General features: G+C 42.3%; 1 protein-coding gene across 6 annotated transcripts in view; it reads left to right on the top strand.

Annotated features, from left to right (window-relative positions):
- The first annotated feature begins 239 nt into the window (after positions 1-239).
- Eml4 (EMAP like 4) overlaps positions 240-19,968 on the top strand; it is a 129,556-nt gene continuing 109,827 nt past the window's right edge. For 4 of the 6 annotated variants that reach the window (XM_052746412.1, XM_052746413.1, XM_052746414.1 and 1 more), the window contains exon 1: positions 242-584. In XM_052746412.1, the coding sequence (XP_052602372.1) occupies positions 560-584 (25 nt within the window). In that variant the 5' untranslated portion in view covers positions 242-559. Of the gene's footprint in view, positions 585-19,968 lie in introns of all 6 variants that reach the window. The other 2 variants (XM_052746410.1, XM_052746411.1) reach the window with 2 other exon arrangements.

Here is a 19,968-nt window from a genome sequence, read left to right on the forward strand (position 1 = left end):
ACTCCCACCCACTCAGACCCAGCTTCCCCTTGGGAGGACACCGGGCCGCGAACTCGGGCCAGGACGCGAGCGCAGCCACGAGCCTCTCCTGCGGCCTCTGCTCGCTCGGCCGCAGCAGGGGCCCCGCACCGGGAGGGGCGTGTCGCGAGAAGCCCCGCCCCGCCCCATCACGTGGGCGGGGGCGGGGTCGGAAGCGTGACGGCGTGCGCGGAGGCGGGGCCGTGGCTGCGCGCGGGCGCGGGGGCGGGGCGCGGCGCGGCGCTCGCTGCTGCGGCTTGGGAGAGAGAGGGAGAGAGAGGAGAGGCCGGGCAGGCGGCGGGCTGCGCGGCTCTCCACCTGAGTGACTGACCCACCGACCGGCCGACCGACCCACCCCGGGCCTGACGGGCTGACGGACGGACGGACGGGCGGACGGCGGAGTCGGGGAGTCGTCGCCGGGAGCCGCGTCGGGCGACGCCGAGAACGAGCGCGTCAGGCTCCGCGGCCGCCACTCGGTCGGTGTTGCTGAATGAAGCGCCCGCCCCGCTGAGCCCCGAGCCCGGCGCGTTCCCCCGCAAAGATGGACGGTTTCGCCGGCAGCCTCGGTGAGTCCGGCAGCGGGCTCGCATTCCCCTCCCCACCCCCACTCCCCGTGCGTAAGCCGGGACCCCCGGCTGCCCGCGCCCGCGCGCCCCGCGGGGCCCTGCTCCCCGGCTGCCCCTCGGGGTGGCCGCCGCTTCCCGCACATGGTCCCCCCCCCCCCCCCCCCCCCAGCGAGGCTGCAGCCCCGCCGCAGTCGCCGCCGCCGCCGCCGCCTCCCGGACGGGCGGCCCCTCCCCCATGCAGCCCTCGCCTCCAGACCCTCCTTTCTTCCCGGAGCCCCCCTTCAGTGCGGGGGGCTCCTCCTTCTCCTCCGCCAGCAACTGCTGCGTCCCTCCCGGTCCGCTTAACACCGTCCTCCGACCCCGATTAAAGTCGGAGCACCCCTTCAATCAAATACAGATTTCCCCTTCAGGGTACATCTTTGCACTTACGGAGTTCCAGGCAGGACTGGGGGCGGGGGGGGGCAGCCTTTCCGCCGAGAGTAGGAAACCCCCCCCCCAGTCCCACTTCTGAATTGGAAGGCACCCCTCGTCAGTCTTTATATTTGGAGGTTTATTAAGGAACTCTCAATAACTGACAACTTCCCTCCACTTCTCTGAACATTTTGCAGTGGTGGAGAGCATTTACTCAATACAGGAAAGGAAGAGGTGCATCTGTGTTGGGGTACCCTCTTTAAGAGTGAAAGCAGAAGCGTGGGTTCTCCATGCATGCGGGAGAGAAGTAATCCTCCCCAATGAATCCATAAGAAAGGGGGCCTCGATCGGGAAAGAAAGGATTCTCCATTTTTGGAATATGCTGTCTTTGTGGAATGGAGAGAAAGAGAATAGATTGTTCGGCAGGCTGAAGTGCCTCCTTACGGTTCCCTTCGACCAGAATACAGGTGGTAAATTTTCTGACTGGTCTGAGGAACAGACGATCTCCAGGGTAGCCAGTACCTGTGTCTGGAATTACGATTCTTTGAGGCCCCTGGAATCTAGTTACTGTAAAGATTGAGCTTTAAGTGTTACGGTGAGAGAAACGATTCTGCTTTGGCTGATTCTGCAGTTACGTGATACCCGCTGCTGGATTTGATTTGTATTTTGAATATTTTGCGTGGTGGTAGCCTGTATGCAGATGCTCTTCTTGTCCATTTCTTGCTAATAAATCTCTAGTTAGTGTTCATTGATCAGTAAACCATCTGGCCCCAAGCCATATTTTAATCTGCCCACACAAGGTTGGGATTAGTGGATTAAAAAAAGTAAAATAAAAAGCAAGTACAAGAGCATCAGGTTCTCGCAGTTGTTAAATAGTAGAGCCACAGTTTTCGTCTTGACTTTCTTGAGGGAAAGAAAAAAAAAACGTTGTTATTATACAGCTTTGAGACTGGAAATCCCAAAATAGGAGTAACTCATTGTGACTCTTTTCTCTCCAAAGACACCTGTTGTCCATTATCTAACCTTTGATGTCTTATAATTCCTTACATAGTGAAGTTATTTCATTCTTGGGCTCCTTTTAGAGAGGCATTAGCTTTTCATTGGTTCTTCTTTAGCTTGATGCCTGGGTTCATTCCCCAGTTCATATTGGCTGGAAGACTGGCTGACCTTGATGTCCACTAACGTGCAGATTGTGCGCTGAGTATCTTGGGGTGGGGGGAGCTGTGATAATCTCTATGTAATGGAATCTTCACTCATTTGTGCTTTTCTTGTTGGTTCTGAGGAATCCTGGATGGCTTGCAGAAGCCTCTGTGTTTTTTGAAAGTGTCTTTTCACCAATTGGAGCACTTGAGTTAGTTTTGAAAGTGTGTATGCCTTGTTAAACTTAACTTCATCCCTTAACTAATCCAGGAGAAACAGCAGGAAGGAGAGTCGCAGTTGGGAAAACAAATCTTGTTTTTATGGCATATTAAAGATGCGCAATGTTGGACTTTAGAAAAGATTTATTTCACGCCATCTTTTGTGATCCCATCGTTGGATTTAAAAAAAAAAATTACTCTGATTGATTTGATGCCAACTTTTGCATGGTATGTGATGAGACTTTCCTGATCTTTAGATTTGGTGTTGACCAGGCCGGGGGAAACATACCTCTGTCAGCTGAAGGAAGGAAATAGTTCTTGTCTATATTCTAGAGTTGCCCCCGCTGAAGAGAATTGCTAGCAGGAGCCGAGCTTTCCTTTCTGTCCTCTTTGAAGAGTAAAACTAGGCCCCATCTTAATTGAAACCTTAAAGGGTTGGGCGTGGGGGAGGGGAGCTGGTCTATTTTACTAGTAGCCTTTAAGCAGAGCTCTGCTCAGCTCTTGCCAGATTTCTTGTTTCTGTTCTCTGCAGTTCATTAGCCTGGAGCTTAGAGTTACATTGATCTTTATTTTATCATCAAGAGAGCCATTAATATAAAAGAAAGCACTTATGTTTAAAAACTTCTCTTTCAACTGAAGAATTCAAAACATGTGAAATTCTTCTGGGGGTAACAGATATTGAAAGCAGTTTTTTTTCCCCCCTAAGGAAGTGGATGCCTGGATCTGCTTTCACATACTAGATGGGTTCTTGGAAAATTGTGAGAAGACTATATTTTTATAAGCAAAAAAATTTCAGTGTTTTATCAGCAGAATGATTCTTTAAAAGCTGATTATTGAAGGGACTCTGGCAGTGAGTCATCTTGTAAATCGGAAAGACTTCAGACCCAAGCTATGCAGTCCGTGCATTTTATAAGACATCTATGTGGTAGCTTTGGGAACCAGAGGATGGAATGTTAGATGATTGGCCATTTCGATACCACGTCAAAGTTAGTAGTTTTCTTGTATTACCCCCATTTTAGGTAAAAGCAACTGAGGACCCATTTACTCTGCAGCTGATGAATTTCAGGTAGTTTGGTTGGCAGGTGCTTGGAATTTCTCCTGGGTACAGTAACTTTCAGTACGTACATTAGGGTCATTTGAAAAGGTAGCACTTGGGAAACCGTGTTTTTAAAGTTACCCCACATTATTTTGGTGTGTTGCCTCCACATCTTAATGTGGGAATGCACACAGCGTCTCACAGTATGTTTCTTAAACTTTAGGTGTGTTTGCAAAAGTAGGAAACTACCAATAAATACTACTTTTCTTTCTGAGCTTATTGACTTTCATAAGGTTGGGGTTGGATACATTTTATGCTTAGCCTTCTTTTAGCATGTTTTTCTTTCTTTCTTTTTTTTTTTTAAAGATTTATTTATTTATTATGTATACAGTGTTCTGTTTGCATGTATCCCTGCAGGTCAGAAGAGGGAGCCAGATCTCATTACAGATGGTTGTGAGCCACCATGTGGTTGCTGGGAATTGAACTCAGGACCTCTGGAAGAACAGCCAGTGTTCTTAACCTCTGAGCCATCTCCCCATGTTTTTCTTATTTAAGTGTTTAAGTCAGTTTTTGTTTTGTTCTTTCGGTGGTGGCGGAGGTTGGGTTTTAACCCCATCCTTGAGGCAAGGTCTTAACTACATAGCCCAGGCTGGCTTGAACTGATGGCTGTTCTGCTGTCAGCCTCCCAAGTGCAAGATTACGCACCCTGGGATATTATTTTTTCATAATAAAAGTTTTAATTTAGTTTTAATATATTTATCTTGGGATTAGCCTCAGGGTGAATGTTTGCATTTTAAAGAAAGTATAAACTTAGCCAGGCCAGTTTACAATATACAATTCAAATTGTAATACAGGAAGGTTATTGTGTCGTTGCATTCAGTTCGGGTGGTTCATGGAGTAATGAGGGTGCCATGGCTTTATAAATTGTAGGCAAGCACTCTGCCAACTGAACGACATCCTCAGTCAGATCTTGCTTTCTTAACAGAACAATGCAGGAGTTCTTTTTTTTTTTTTTTTTTTTTTTAAATTTCTGAGCAGGTTCTTACATAGCCCTGAGTGGGCTTGAACTTGATTCATAGATGAGGCTGGCCTTGAACGGTTGATCTCCTGTCTCTACCTTCAGAGTTTTGGGATTATGGGAGTGCCCCACCACACCAAGCCCTTTGTTAATTTTTTAATTTATTTGTAAGACAGAGGCATGCTATGTTATCTTGGCTAGCTTTGAACTCTTGACCTCACACCACTCTTCTGCCCAAGTTTCTCCAGTAGCTGGGATTACTGGCACATGCCACAATGCCTGGCTGATTTTCAAATATTAATCTAGCTTCAAACATCCTTTAAATATTCAGTAAGCCATTTTTTTTCATGTAATCATTTGAATTTTTTTTTTCCCTTAAGTAACTTTTAATATATTGGTTGTCTTGAAGAGCAGAGATAGCCTCAAGTGGTGACTGGGGAGACGGTTCAGTAGATAAAGTGCTTGCTGAACAGGAGTTCAGATCCCCAGCACCCATCTAAATGCTGGGTAGGCATGGCAGTGAACTTGTAGTTCCACCATCCATGTCACTGAGTTCTGGTTTTGGTGGAGAGACCCATGAATAAGGTAGCAAGTGACTGAGGAAGATACTTGATGCCACTGGGCGATGTGGCGCACACCTTTAATCTCAGCACCCAGAAGCAGAGGCCGGCAGGTCTCTGTGAGTTCGAGGCCAGCCTGGTCTACAGAGTGAGTTCCAGGACAGCCAGAGCTACACAGAGAAACTCTGTCTTGGAAAAACAAAAACAAAACAAACAAACAAACAAACAACAACAACGAAAAAAGATTCCTGATGCCAGACATCATCAGGCCTCCATATGCACGCACACACACACACACACACTTGTACCTATGTGTACTTGAACATGCATACACCACACACACTAACACACGCAAAAAGATGGTTATGTGTAACATGATATGAATAATAGCTCTTAAATGTAGGCACAACATCTACAGCATGAATTAGCTATAATATTGCTAAATATGTGTGGATTAATGCCATAGCTGGACCAGCTCTATACTTTTTATCCTTAAAGAAAGGACACAAAAAGACATGCTTTTGTCCTTGAGGAGCTTACTGCCAATTTAAAAAAGGGATCTAGAGATGTTCATTACTTAGCAGAAGTAAAATACCAGACATGGAGGAGGGAAGCACCATTTAAAATGCTGTGCTGTGTATCAAAGCAGTGATTTCTGAGAGTGAACATCTGGAGATTGCTAGATATCTATAAAGCCTGGCATTTTAAAATTATCAAAGAATGCATTTGGCAGTCCAAATTCCAGGGATTGTATGACTAGGTCTTTATGTTTAAGTCTGAATTAGTTATATAAAAACTGTTTTGTATATGAGAACTCATTTCTATATTATGTAAAACTTCACTATTTGTTCATAGGAATTTGAAAACATTTTGATATTTAAATAGATGGATCATAAGACCTTTTAAAAGTTCAAAGAAATAGCCCAGCAGCAATTGTCTCAGTGTGGGAGATTGCATGTCTGTTGTGGATTTCTGTGTCTGTATGTTACCTCTCAAAAGTTCTATAGTTCTGGGTGCCTTAGAGTAGCATAACACCTTAAATTTGCATAGTGCTTTGTAGTTTACAAAGAACCTTTATCTCTTAAATCTATATGTGATCTTAAGAATAAATTGTTACGCTTTTAAAGATGAAACTGAGGTTCAGAGTATGAAGTGTCCTTTTTAAAACTATATGAATGCAGGCTCTTTTTCCCTTTCTTTTGAGAAAGGATTAACTTGAAGAATTTATGTCCATGTTAAACAGTTAAACAGTGACAAAAATAGATAGATAGATTGTATTTCATATAGTCTATCTGTGTGTGTGCAACTGATGTTAACAGGCTGATGTATGCATAAGTCTTCTCCTATGCCCAGAATTTTAATACTGAAAATCATACAGTGTTTCATTCTCATTTTATCCTGTTGGCACATAACTTTTTAAAAAACAAAAACAAAACAACAACAAACCAACCCAGCCAACCAACCAACCAACCAAACAAAAAACCCGTGAACTCACTGTATGTGACAGAGTCCAGTGTTCTTTTCCTATTCTGGTGGTGACTGCTTTGAGATAGGGTCTTGCTGCATAGCTTAAAACTGGAGGTCCCTGAACTGGAGGTTCTTGCCTCAGCCTTCCTGGTGCAGGCATTTTGGGCATGTGTTGCCATGCCTGCCCTGTTAGTGACTCCTCAAATCTTACAGATGTCAAATCTGGAATCTTTCTCTTCTAAATCAGCTTTTCCTTTCAAAATGATTGACTGTTGAAGTCTCTTAATTGTTTTTTGTACAATCATTCTGTTAAATCACTCTACTTTGCTTCTTATAAAATGGCAGTTTTAGCCGGGCAGTAGTGGCACACACCTTTAATCCCAGCACTTGGGAGACAGAGGCAGGTGGATCTCTGAGTTTCAGGCCAGCCTGGTTTGTAGAGTGAGTTCCAGGATAGCCAGAGCTATACCGAGAAACCCTGTCTTGAAAAACCAAATGAAATAAAATAAAATAAAATGGCAGTTTTATTGACTTAAACACTTGAAATTCAAACTTTACCCTTGGTTGGTGAGTGTTCAGATAAGGAAAACACTGTATTTGCATTTTACATAGAATAGCAATTAAGGCTCTATAGTGGTTTCTGAAATCATAGACAAGGATGTTAAGTCATGGCCATTTTATAAATGCTACATTGAAGTTATATAAATGTGTGTGTATTTTTACATGAAATACTTTATCACCCAGTCTTGAAATCACAGGACAATGTTTGTTTCCTTGTCGTTTTTTCCCCCTGCCATGTTAAAATGTCTCTTTTGATCCTTCTTATCTCTTGTTATCTTTTTCCTTTCCCTTTCTCTCTTTCTCTCTCTTTTGAGACAGGGTCTCATGTAGCCCAGGCTAGCCTCAACTCAAACGTGCTATATAACTGAGGCTGGCGTTGAACTCTTGATGTGCCTTCTTCCACTTCCTAAATGCTGGGATTATAGGTTTATATACCATTACATCTAGCCTCTTTGTCTTCCCCAGTTATTTTTCTTCTTGTACTGGGGGATTGGACCTAGGGTCTCATGCATAGCAGGCAGGTGATCTACCACTGAGCTACATCCTCAGCCTTCTTGTAAACCAACCTCCCTCCCTCCCTCCCTCCCTCCCTCCCTCCCTCCCTCCCTCCCTCCCTTCCTTCTTTTCTCTCCTCCTCCTCTTTTTTTTTTTTTTTTTTTTTTTCTTTCAAGACAGAATTTCCCTGTGTATCCCTGGCTGTTCAGGATGTCACTTTGTAGATTAGGCTGGTCTTGAACTCAGATTGGCCTGCCTCTGCCTCCTGAGTGCTCGGATTATGTGCTACAGTGCCTGGTGCTTGTTACCTTTTTTATTTTTAGTTTCCTTTTCTTTTCTTTCTTTCTTTCTTTTTTTTTTTTTTTTTTTTTTTTTTTTTTTTTTTTTTTGGTGTTTTGAGACAGGGTTTCTCTGTGTAGTTTTGGTGCCTGTCCTGGATCTCGCTCTGTAGATCAGGCTGGCCTCGAACTCACAGAGATCCTCCTTGCTCTGCCTCCCGAGTGCTGGGACAAAAGGTGTGCGCCACCACCGCCCGGTTAGTTTCCTTTTCTACCACCATAATTCATACACTTCTTGGATTCATGCCATACTTGGATTATATTAAATTTGATTAAGTCTGATAAAGAATTATGGCCCAGGTTCTGGGGTAATGCTTTGAATTGCAAGTCATGTGCATGACCTATTAATTGATTGATTCTGAAATCAGTTTATTAATGGTCAAGACCAACATTTGAAAAAACTAAGGCAGGAAGAACGATTATAAAATGCCAGTGCTCCACATGATAATGGCTGAAACTGTCTAGTTCAGTTGTGTGTGTTTCGCTTAGACAGCAGTGTAAACTTTCTGTGGGCCATGCTTTGAAGAGGTAGACATTTTTGTGGCTAAGCTCTATCTGAGAGAGGAGCTAGGAATGCTGACATGTGTGAAAGTGGGGGAGCAATTAAAAGTTACAGGGAATAGTGTGCTGTCTCTTGGAAAACTTAAGAATCTGAATGTAGAGAAGGAAGACAAACTTCGACCTTCCAATATGGCTTTATAAAATTTTCATAGCTAGGTTATTTACTTTGTCAAGTGATTCTTTGACTTATAAGAAGATTTAGATTTACCATCTATTATTCTAGCTTTTTAACAATGTATTTTAGTTTTTCAGTTCTGTTGTATGTGTATGTGAGTGCAGGGGCTCCGAGAGGCCAGAAGACACCATCAGATCTCCTGGAGCTGGAGATACAGGCACTGGTGAGCCTCCTTATGTGGATGCTGAGAACAAACTAGGGTCTTCTGCAGGAGTAGCACATGTTCTCAACCTTTGAGGCATTTTTTCAGCTCCTAGTTTAGCTTTTCAGATGGAGTTGTCTGTCTTGACTCACAAATGATTCTGAATAGACTCTCTCCACTCTTCGATGTCCATCTCAGGTTGATTGTCTTTATCCTGGAGTCTCTTCCTCGTTGCTCTAGTCTTGCTTGTTCAAACCATTTCTCTGCAGTATTCCTAAAGTGGTGAATTTGCATTCAGTACCCCAAGCATGTGGGGCTATACTCAAAAGTTGAAGCCTGTTTAGTTTAAAAATTTATGTTTATTCCTATGAGTAATTCATGTGATTATTTTGAGACCATAACAAGAATTGGTTTGGACGAGAATTAATAACTGACAAACCTAGAAGAGATTTGATGAAAAGCAGGATGTCTGCATGGCTCTAAATTTCTCCCTATGTGTGCTTAGTAGTTGCAGGGGGAAAATAGTAACTGTGCAGTGACAAAGCCAGACTCACGGTGAATGCAGAATCAGAACACATACTGCCGGTGGACATTGTGTGCCTTAATTTTTTTTTTTTTTTACCTCCACTATAAATAGTCTGAATCTAATCAGAAGAAACTTAAATTACACACATACACTTTATAGAGTCTTTTGAAGTGGTCCAGATTAAAGGAGACCAAAGAAACATTGGACTATGTTTTAGAGAGAAAAATACAACAAAGGATATTCTTGATTCACTTGACAAACATTAGAGTTTATGTGGTAGAAGAGATAAAAATATTATATCAGTATTTAACTTACTAACATTGATAATTATACTAAAATTATGCATGGAGATGTTTTTATTTTTAGGAAATACGAACTGTAGTTGATAAGGAGAAAGGACCATGGTGTCTGTTACCTTACTATTGTTTGTGGCAGGGCCTCACTCTGTATCTCAGGCTGACCTGGAACTCACTGTACCACCCGCATGCCACAGTCCTGTTTCAGCCTCCAAGTGCTGGGAACAGGTATGCACTACCACACCTACTGTGTATATCTTTTAAATGGTTCACTAAAAATGTATATGTTTTTTAGATAAATATATACACATAGGTAATTGACATATATATTAAGATAAACAGACAGTGTTAGCAGCAAGTGAATTTGGTAATAGCCGTATGGGTGTGTGTTTGTTTTTCATTACTTCTATTCTGGTAGCTTTTCTGTAACCTTGGCATTTTTTAATATAGATTTTTTAAAAATTATGTGAGCGTTGCACTATATTCTACAATATATAGCATTTAAAAAATACGAACTAGTTGTCTCTCAAAAAATTCCAGGGCAGACTCTTGAGATAAAACTGTGGCAGTGAGAATGCTGCATCTGTATATCATGTGGCTTCTCTGTATCCCGAGGCTTTACTTTGAGAAACATGCCTTTGGGCCAGAGGTTGCTGTGGTTCAGACTTAGCAGACAAACATTTTATGTGTTGTTCGGCCCTTTGAGTATTTCAGAAATTGAGAAATTGGGACTGGAGAGACTGCTCAGCCATTAAGAGCACCCACATATGGCAGCTCACAGTATCACCAGGCATGCATGTGATACAGACATGCATGCAGACAAAATACCCATAAACATAAAATAAATTTATACGTTTTTAAAAAAACAGGAAATTTCACGTAACAATCTTGGTCTTTTTTGCTTGTTTTAGCTGAAAAATGGATTGATTCACCACTTTGAGTATGTATTTCAGATAGTGTACATGTTCAGTAAGTGATATATCGGGCTAAGTGCTCTTGGTACTCACCTTACTCTTAGCTTATTTTGGCTTTTTTATTGCCTGTCCTGGGCTCTGTAGACAGTTGTGTGCCAGCAGATGATGAAGGGCATGCCGTTTTCTTTGCACTTTGGGCAGTTTGAGAACCAAGTTTCTGAGCTGATGCCCACTGCCCTCCTAGCATGTTGTGCTTATTTCCTATAAACAAGGCACTAGTTGGTTTAGCCATAGTACAACCATCAGTATTGGAGAATCAGTCTTAGTGTGTCATAGCTATCCACTTCTGTAGTTCACATTGTCTAATGTGAACCTCTTTTTTAGCAAAATGATCCAGGTTGGAATTGTAGCTGCAGCGGCTCTTTAGGCTTTTCATGGTTTTTCATAAGCTTCAGACCTCAGGATGTTGTAGAGTAACCTTGATACCACTCTCCCCTTAGATTCAGTTACATATTTTGGGGAGAAATGCCACAAAATGAAACTGTGTTTATGTCCTTGCTTCTTAACAGGTGGCACCTCCTATTATTGGTTATTTGATTAAGGTCTTTCACTATAACATTACTTTTCTCTTTGGTTTGTAGGAAGTGTGGGGCGTTTACCCAACCACCCCCACAGTTCCCCAGAGTTTTCTTGAGTGCGAGCAGCAGGAAATATTAGATAGAAGGATTTATTGTGGAGATAAACAGATAGAAAATAAAGGATAGCCTCGAGAGGGCCTGAAACCTATTCCAACGGGCCCCGACTGTCTCTGCCCCAGGGTTTTTATAGAGACGCCAGGGGGTGGAGCAAAAGACCTCCTCCCCCAGCACAGCCAAGTGCAGACCATCTCAGACACCTGCACTCAGGCCCGTGGTCCTAATCATCCTCTATGCGGACCTGCTGGGTAAAGCCACGAGGAACCCGAGAACGGGCTCCCACAAGGAAGTAAATATTTTGAAGGTTTAAAAGTTCTGCTTCTCAGCCCTTCACCGTATTGGTTTGTTTCTATTTGTATGGCCTAGAATGTCCAATTTTTTTATTCAGTGGGTAATAACCCATTGCTATTCATTTTGAGGTTCACATTGGTCACAGTTTAACCAGTGGGTATTCATGCAAGCTGGATTCTGTTTTCTCTGAGGTTTTCTTGCTTTCTTACAATAAGATGATCCAGGCTCACCTTGTGTTCTTCCTCCTTCAGCCCTCGAATTGGCCATCTTTTCAAGGAGACTTTGTTCTGTTTTGTGGAGGATGGTATTTAGAAGCCAGCTCTATATAGCTGTACACATGGCTATCATTCTCAAAGAGCAGTCAAAGCTGGAGTGTGTATGTGGAGCTACAGATGAATTTATATCTATGTTTGGTTTTTATAAATGCATAGGGCTCATTTTAGTTTTCTCTACATATTTGTAACTAATTTTCCAAATTGTGAGGAGTCTGGTCTTCAGTTTGCTTAAGCAATCTCCTGTCTTTACCAGTGCATGGTTTAACTCCTTTGTATGGACCGACATCTTCATCTCCTTTGGGTTCTAGCATGAGAGGGCGGGTGCCTCTTTTTTCACCTGGATGTTGACACATGCTCAGGGCTTTGATGCCCTCCGCTGGGTTGCTCTTTCGCTTGACACTCTTCTTTCCTCCTCCCTCCTTTACTCTTCCTTCCTCAGGGCTTTCGGACTGACTGTTTTGAGGCAGGGACTCACACTCAGGCTGGTCTTGAATTCATATTCGCCCTAAGTACTAGGGTTACAGGCATGCATCACCACTCCTGGGTGTTTGTAATTTTTTTTTTAACAGCCTATGTTGATTACACATAAAAATGGGTTTCATTATGACATTTACGCACATGTACTTAATATATTTTGATTACATTCATGGACCTCCTTCACTCATTCCACTTCCTCTTCCCGAGTAGTAGTCTCCTTTCTATTTTCCTGTCTTTTTTATTCCCCCTGTGGGAGAGGGATACCTAGTGAATCTCATTAGTGTTCACAGGAGCATGGACATCTTACCAGTGGCTACCCCACTGGAGAAAATGTCTCTTCCCCCATCAACCATGAACTGCATATGAGTCCTCAGGGAGGGATGGAGCCTCCTGTGCTTCCTCTCGTAGGGTGCTGCTGCTGTGAGTTCAAGAGCGAAACAGCCACGGCATGCCGAGGAGTCCGCACCCCTCCCCTTCTTCCGTCCCTGACCTGCTCCCTTTACCTTGTACTGCGGTGTTCCTCATGCCGTGGAGAGAGAAGGTCATGTAGTGTCTCAGTCATGGCTGCGTATCCAGCAGTCGTTGTTCGCAGTGTGCTGACCACCGCAGTAGGAGTTCTGACTAGAGGGGACTGACCAGAGGGGACAGCAGCACTGATCTGTGGGCATACTAGTTACTTTGATGGGCATGTCATGGTGCTTTAGGGAAACAGTAACAGTAGCTTCTCCTAGGGCCTGTAATCCTCCCAGCCCTGAGACCAGATATACACAAATTCCTCCTGTGGGGCAGTGTCAAATCCAGTAAAAAAGCAGCTAGTTACCCCCATGATAGACTTGACACGTGTACCAGTAGGCTCATCCTGCCTGGCCGGGGTACTAAGGCACACAAGGTCCACAGATAAGTAAGACCGTTGGTGACGATTCTCCCCCAGTAGCTTTCTTCACACTTTGAGCACTGTGAAGCTAGCCAGCGTCGAGGGAGCTTCCCACCCAGTCCACTTATTCTCTTTATGTCCTGCAGCTAACGTGTGTGGTGTCATCAGCCATAGGGCTTTGCCATCTAGTTCTAGGGAGAAACCAGCAGAAGTTACAGTTGAGAATATTATTTTGGGGGACCTCCCTGATCAACAACGTATGTACATGTGTGTGTGTGTGTGTGTGTGTGTGTGTTTGTTAGTTACTTACATGCATGTGGCAGCTAGACGCCAACATTGGATGTCTTCCTCTTGTTCTTCACCTTACTTTGATCTTTTCACATTTGTCTACCTACACATGCTATGGCACACATGTGGAGGTCAGAGGACAACTTAGAGATGTTATTCTCTCCTTTCACTATGTGGGTTTCAAAACTCGAACTCAGGTTTTCAGACTTGGTAGCAAGCATCTTTATTCATCTAGCCACCTCCCTTGCCTTAATCTTGGTCTCTCACTGAACCTGGGGCTCTTTGATTTGGTAGCTCATTGATACAGTTAGGCTGGCCAGTGAGCCCCAGGGATCTTTGTGTAGTATTTTCCCCACCCGTGACCAGCGTTGGTTTTGCAGATATGTGCCATCATGTCTAACTCTTACACAAGTACTGGAGATCTGAACTCAGATCCTCGTATGTGTGTGTCAGGCACTTTACTGACTAGACCATCTCCCCTAGCTGGTGACTATATTTTCTTTTTAATTAAAAAAAATTGCCGGGCGGTGGTGGCGCACACCTTTAATCCCAGCACTCGGGAGGCAGAGCCAGGCAGATCTCTGTGAGTTCAAAGTCAGCCTGGTCTCCAAAGTGAGTTCCAGGAAAGACGCAAAGCTACACAGAGAAACCCTGTCTCTAAAAACAAACAAACAAACAAAAAAATTGGTAAGCCAACTTTACTGAACACTAGCCTTTTTACCAAAAACCACCACTTCATTTTCTATTATTGCTGTTCTGCTTGCATGCACTCTACTCTGCTAGAGCTGCCATAATGAACTTTTGCACATGGGGTGGCTTAACAGAAACTGATTTTCAGTATTCTGGAAGTTAGATGTTCACACATTGGTAGGTTTGCTTTTTGTTTGCAGCCCCCTCTCTGGTGTCAGCCAGCTTGTGCATTTGGTCTTTTCACTGTGCATGCTTATCCCTGGTATCTCTACATGTGCCTATAAATTACTGTTTTCTTATAAGGACACTCAATATGTTGGATAAGGACCCATCTTTATAGACTTAACTAATTACAGCTCTAAGAATCTTCTCTCCAAATACAGTCACACTTTGAGGTACTGTGGAGTAGGTAGGACTTCAGCGTAGCATTTGGGAGGACATGATTCATTCCACAACAACATGCCTATATGTGTATATAATGTAAATAAGATTTAGATGAAAGTTTGAATCCATACCATTTTGAGTAGTCAGTTTTGATGAGTATTTTAATAATTACATGATACTTTAGATCATGAATATAAATTAGTTTGAAAGTATTTACTGTCAGTGGGAAGGCATTCCGGATGTCTAGTTCTTACTATCTCATTTCTATATTTAAACAGTGAACACTTACCTTTGAGCTAGCTGTGGTTGGCTAATATGTGAGCTGTGGTTAGCTAATATGTGAGAGAGATTGGGTAAAGAAAATACATGTAAGCAGAAGAATCAGCCTTTTTTCCCCATTAAAATATTGTGACCATCTTCCCTTAGCAGGTATAACTAGAAAGTTCAGTATACTGTATTCCATTGTTTGGACATTTTGTCTCCTTAAGTTGTATATATCAATATTTGAGTGTATGTGTCTTTAAAAAATACTGTTGTCAGACCTAAAATTGAATGGAACTTCTTGATAGTAGATCTATACAGGAAGATATCTGTGATTGCCTGTCAGTTTGTATTTTAGGTTTGTTTTGTACAAGTTTTTGAGACAGGTTCCTTTCCTGGCTGGTCTGGTACAAGCTATGTAGTCCAGGCTAGACTCAGATTCAAGGACCTCCTTCTCAGCATGCCGGATGCTTAGATTACAGGCCTGTACCACCATTTCTGGCTGTAATTCTCTCGAATGCCATTTTACAGTGGTTTATAGTTAAGATCCATACATTACATTTCATTGCTAGGTATCTTTATTGGATTTAGTTGGTTAAAGAAACTGTCTTTTACAGACTTTAACACAGGTATGGATGATTTATCTTTTGGTGCTATGCAACATGTTTCTTTGTTTTCTGTATATCCTTTAAAATGAAACTCATGGATTTTTATGTATTTGCTGTATTTTAATCTACCACATTTACCCCCCCCCCCCCCCCCCCTTTAACCTAATTTGGCCTTGTGGGAACATCCTCAAACTGCCTTCTGAATTCTGACTATAGTGGTCTCCCTTGCTTTCAGATGTGACAGTATGTTCCTGTAGTGGTTTCAGTGTGAATGTCTCTGAGAGGGTCAAATATTTGAGCATTTGGTCTCCAGTTGGTAGCACTCTTTGGGCAGATTTAGGAGGAGGAAGTATGTATGACACTGGAGTTGGGCTCTGAGAGGTAAAAGCCTCATGAAACTACCTGCTCTCTTCTTGGGTCTGCATTTGACAATGTGAGTGAGCTCTCAGCTTCCTGCTTCTGCTGCTGTTCACCCCACCCTGCTGTACACCTCCTACTCCCTCTGGAACTGTATTCTTTTCTGTAAGGTGCTTTGGTCATGGTGTTTTTTATGACAGCAACAGAAAAGTACCTAATGCAGCTTCCAGTGTATCTTTTATGCATCCTACTCTACTCATGAAATCAGCTGTTTCTCCAATCAGTTGTGTTCTTTTTTAAATACACACATGGTGTCCTTGACTCTACAGGTGTGTATTGCTATTGGGTCAGTGTTTCTGATTAGTTTTTTTCTGTTTTATTTAGAATTAAAATTTTAAAAAATGCATCCAAGTAGTATTTGTTGTGTGTGTACACGTTTGTGTGTACGTACATCTTGCAGGTATCTGCTCTCTTTCATCATGTGAGTACCTGCAATTGAACTCGGATGGTCAAATTTACCCAGTGAACCATGTCACCAGCCCCCCTTTTTTAAATTTCCAATTTTAAATCTGTTGTAAGCTGGGAAACAGGTAGCAAAGAAAGCCTGTTTGATGTGTTGAAGGATTGTTTTGAACCTCAAAAAAAAGGAGGCCCCAAAATTGATGGTGTATGACTTTAAATTGTAGGTCCAACAAAATAAACACCACTTTTATATTTGTAATACTATCAGTAACAATATAAGATGTTGTTTCAAGTAGTTTTGAGCTGGGTGTGCTGACCCACACGCCTTTCATCCCAGCACTCGAGAGGCAGAGGCAGGTGGATCTCTGTGGATTTGAGGCCAATCTGGTCTACAAAGTGAGTTCCAGGCCAGGCTCCAAAGCTGTACAGGGAAACCCTGTCTCAAAACAAAACAAAACAAAAAAAGAATAGTTTTGAGGTCCTTAGAACAATGCACAAGCTTTTAGGTTGATATACTTGACTTGTTATTGATAAGTATATTTATATGTACACAGTAGAAATTTACAGACCATTTATAGTGTAGTCTTTTTCTTTAAGTTTATTGTTGTGTGTGTTAGGATTTGTGTGTATAGGAGGGTGTGAATACACACATGCCATGCTCCATTCTGTGGAGATCAGGTTGGAGGTTACAAGGCAACTGTGGAAGTTGGTTCTCTCGTTTCACTTTGGTTCTGGGGATTGAACTCGGTTATCAGGCTTGCAGGGCAGGCATTTTTACCTGCTGAGCCGTCACACTGGCTCTGGATTGTCTTTGAAGATTGTCAGTTGAATCTTTATGAGTGAACTGTTGGTATATCAAAGGTCATTATTCTCTGTGTGATATACTCTCTAAGAATACATTTCTTTTCTCTAGAGCGGTGGTTCTCAACATGTGGGTCACGACCCCTAGAGGGGGGTCGGATGGCTCTTTCACAGGGGTCGCCTATCAGATATTCTAAATAATCAGATTCAGATACAGCTGTGAAGTAGCAATGAAATAGTCTTATGGTTGGGAGTCGCCACAACATGAGGAACTTAATAAAGGTCACAGCATTTGGAAGTTTCATTGTGATTTCATAACTGCAATTTTGCTGCTGTTATGAATCGTGATATAAATATCTGGTATGCAGGATATCTGATAGGTGACCCCTTGAAGGAGTCACGACCCACAGGTTAAGAACTGCTGGGAGAGGGTGCTTTTTCTAACTTCCTAAGTTAAGGTGACTTCCTGTTTTAAAAGAGAACTATTAAGTATTACTTTCAAGTATTTTTTCTCTAATATATATTTTTGCATGCTGATTTTGAAGTGCCTATACTGTACTGGTTTTCTAAGTGATACTTGAGAGCAATTGGCAGAATTTGTCTGCATTTTTCATTGAGTCATTTGTTCCAGAAAAGTATTCTAACTGGCTTTTATTGATGAGTGAGTGGGAGGTTTGGTTTAAAAGAAGAATCAACTTTGTTGAAGGATATCCTGTTTTCAGTTTAGTTGGGGCATAACTCATACTTCTTGGTGTTCATCTTACTTTTTCAGTCTTCAGTTAATTATTGGTAAGATGTGTTTGTGTGTAGACAATGAATGACTTCCCATTTGAGAATGTAATAATGTGGACTGAGATCAGATACCGGGGAACAAAGCTTAGAATAGATTATTAGAAAGGCAGTATTTAAAATATTAATCATGACTGTGGATGGGATTTAATGATTATACCGAAACTTGGTTTCTTTGAAACTGCTTTCCTTGGTTCATTAATGCAGTAGGGGTAAGGTTGGGGAGTTTCCCAATCCTACATGTGCTCTGTAGTAAGTAGGTTTTCACATCCTCACTGAGTGTAGTGGGAATCGGTGAGTGAGCCACTTGAAAATCCCTGCTCCCATAAGGCTTATGATTCTGTGGAGGATTCAGGCAATATTTAGTCAGGAAATATTTATTGAATGCTTGGTATGTGCTCAGCACTCTCCCAGCTACCAGCTATAAACAAAGCCCTTATGGGTTTATAATGGAGGCTTTTAAAACAGAATGGTAGGAATAATTTTGGGGAAGTATAGAGAGCTTTGAGAACCTGAAGGTTTACCTGAGGCCTCTGTCTTCAGGCATTTCCCTCAAATTCAGACCTTTGTTTTAGCAGGGAAGCAGAGGTCAGGGCACAGTGCGCAGATGTTTACTTCACATGTCTGCTCCCACTCTGAAACGCCCGAGAAGAGGGCAGCAGTTCGCTTTTAGTTGCACTTCTCGTCTCTGGTGGGACTGTTATCAGCTGTGCACAGCTGCTGGGATTCCAAGTTGTTACTGAAGTCCGTGGCTTCCGTTCTCTCCATGGTACCTGTACCAGTGATAAGTTTCTGTGATTACCCCCCCCCCCCCCCCCCCCCCCCCCCGTCTTTGATTATGAGTCTTGTGATCAGTGTGGTATGTTTGCTTTAAGCAATTATCATTGCTAGATGTGGTGTTTGAATGCCTGTCATCCCAGCACTGTGGAGGTTAAGGCAGGAGGCCAGGGAGGCATTTGAGTTCAGGAACTTTATTGATACTGTAATAACTTGCTAACACCTTAATTTCAGCCTAAAACATGCATTCAAGCTTAGAACCGTAGCTTTTTTCTTAGCTTTTATGGAACTGAAACTACATGGCTGCCTTCATTTGTAGATGATGGTTATTGTCAAAATGAAGTGTCTGCAATCGAGATCTTAAATGTTCCAAAACCTCAACTTTGAACATTGCACAAACTTCAAAGATAGAGGAACATTTTGGATTTTTAGATTATGGATGCTCAGTCCATTCTATGAAATATTCCAAAATCTGCAAAACAAAACAAAAACAAACCCCCAAACTACCAAATCAGAAACCTTTCTGGTACCAAGCATTTTGGGTAAGGAATGCTCAACTTGTAATATCTGTCGATAGCTTTTTGATAATTAATATTAACTAATAACCCTGGAGTGAAAATCTAATAATTCAACAATTACCCAATTATCTAATAATTTAATAAGTTTTAAACAGATGCTTCATTTCAGGCATTATTTTCGTACTGGGGTTATATCAGTGAACAAAACAAATCCTTGTTCTCATGAAGCTTATAACAAAGGGAATTAGATAACAAATCATTTCATTAAATTCACTGCTAGGAGAACAGTGACATATATATGCTGATGTATGTATGCATTATTAGTTATAATGCAACTAGAAATGGTTTCTTAGAGTAGATGTTAGAATCTGGTTGTGGCAGATGAACTTACAGGAAAGTCACCTGGGAAGTGCAAAGCAGATAGTTAAGGTGCAGCAATCGTTAGGCTCAGCGACATTTCTATAGTTCCAGCTAATGGGGCCACTGGAGCACAGGATCTCAAGACCAGCTCTGGGTAAGGTGGGTGACAGCACTTAGAGCCATGGTAGCGCTTAGCTGTCGTGTGTCTTCGCATCCGATGTTATCAAAGGTTTTTGTGCTTTTAGCATTACTGTCTGAACCCTTGTTTGCTAAACTTTGTGTGTTTAACATGTATGTGTTGAACATGTATTTCCCTTTGGTTTTGATTATGAATTCTTGTTTTCCAGTTAATTACTGTAGATTGTTGATCAATCTGGATTAGGACCCCTATCCAATTACTAAGAATTCTTGTTATGCTACTGACATCTTGAAACAGCTGTTTGTGGGTGGTGGTGATGATAGAGGCAAACAGTGGGTTGTGTGACCAGGGTGAGGTCACCTTTTCCACCTTCTGGCTCTCTTTCTTTCCGGATTTTAACACCTACTTTGGTACTTAAGCAGTTTGGGCTGTAACTGTGCTGAGAAGAGTCGTTCAATAGTGGGATCTGTAGAGTGATGT

This window comes from Peromyscus californicus, unplaced genomic scaffold, assembly GCF_007827085.1.
Source record: "Peromyscus californicus insignis strain IS unplaced genomic scaffold, ASM782708v3 Scaffold_1__1_contigs__length_55948999, whole genome shotgun sequence".
Taxonomy (NCBI): Eukaryota; Metazoa; Chordata; class Mammalia; order Rodentia; family Cricetidae; genus Peromyscus; species Peromyscus californicus.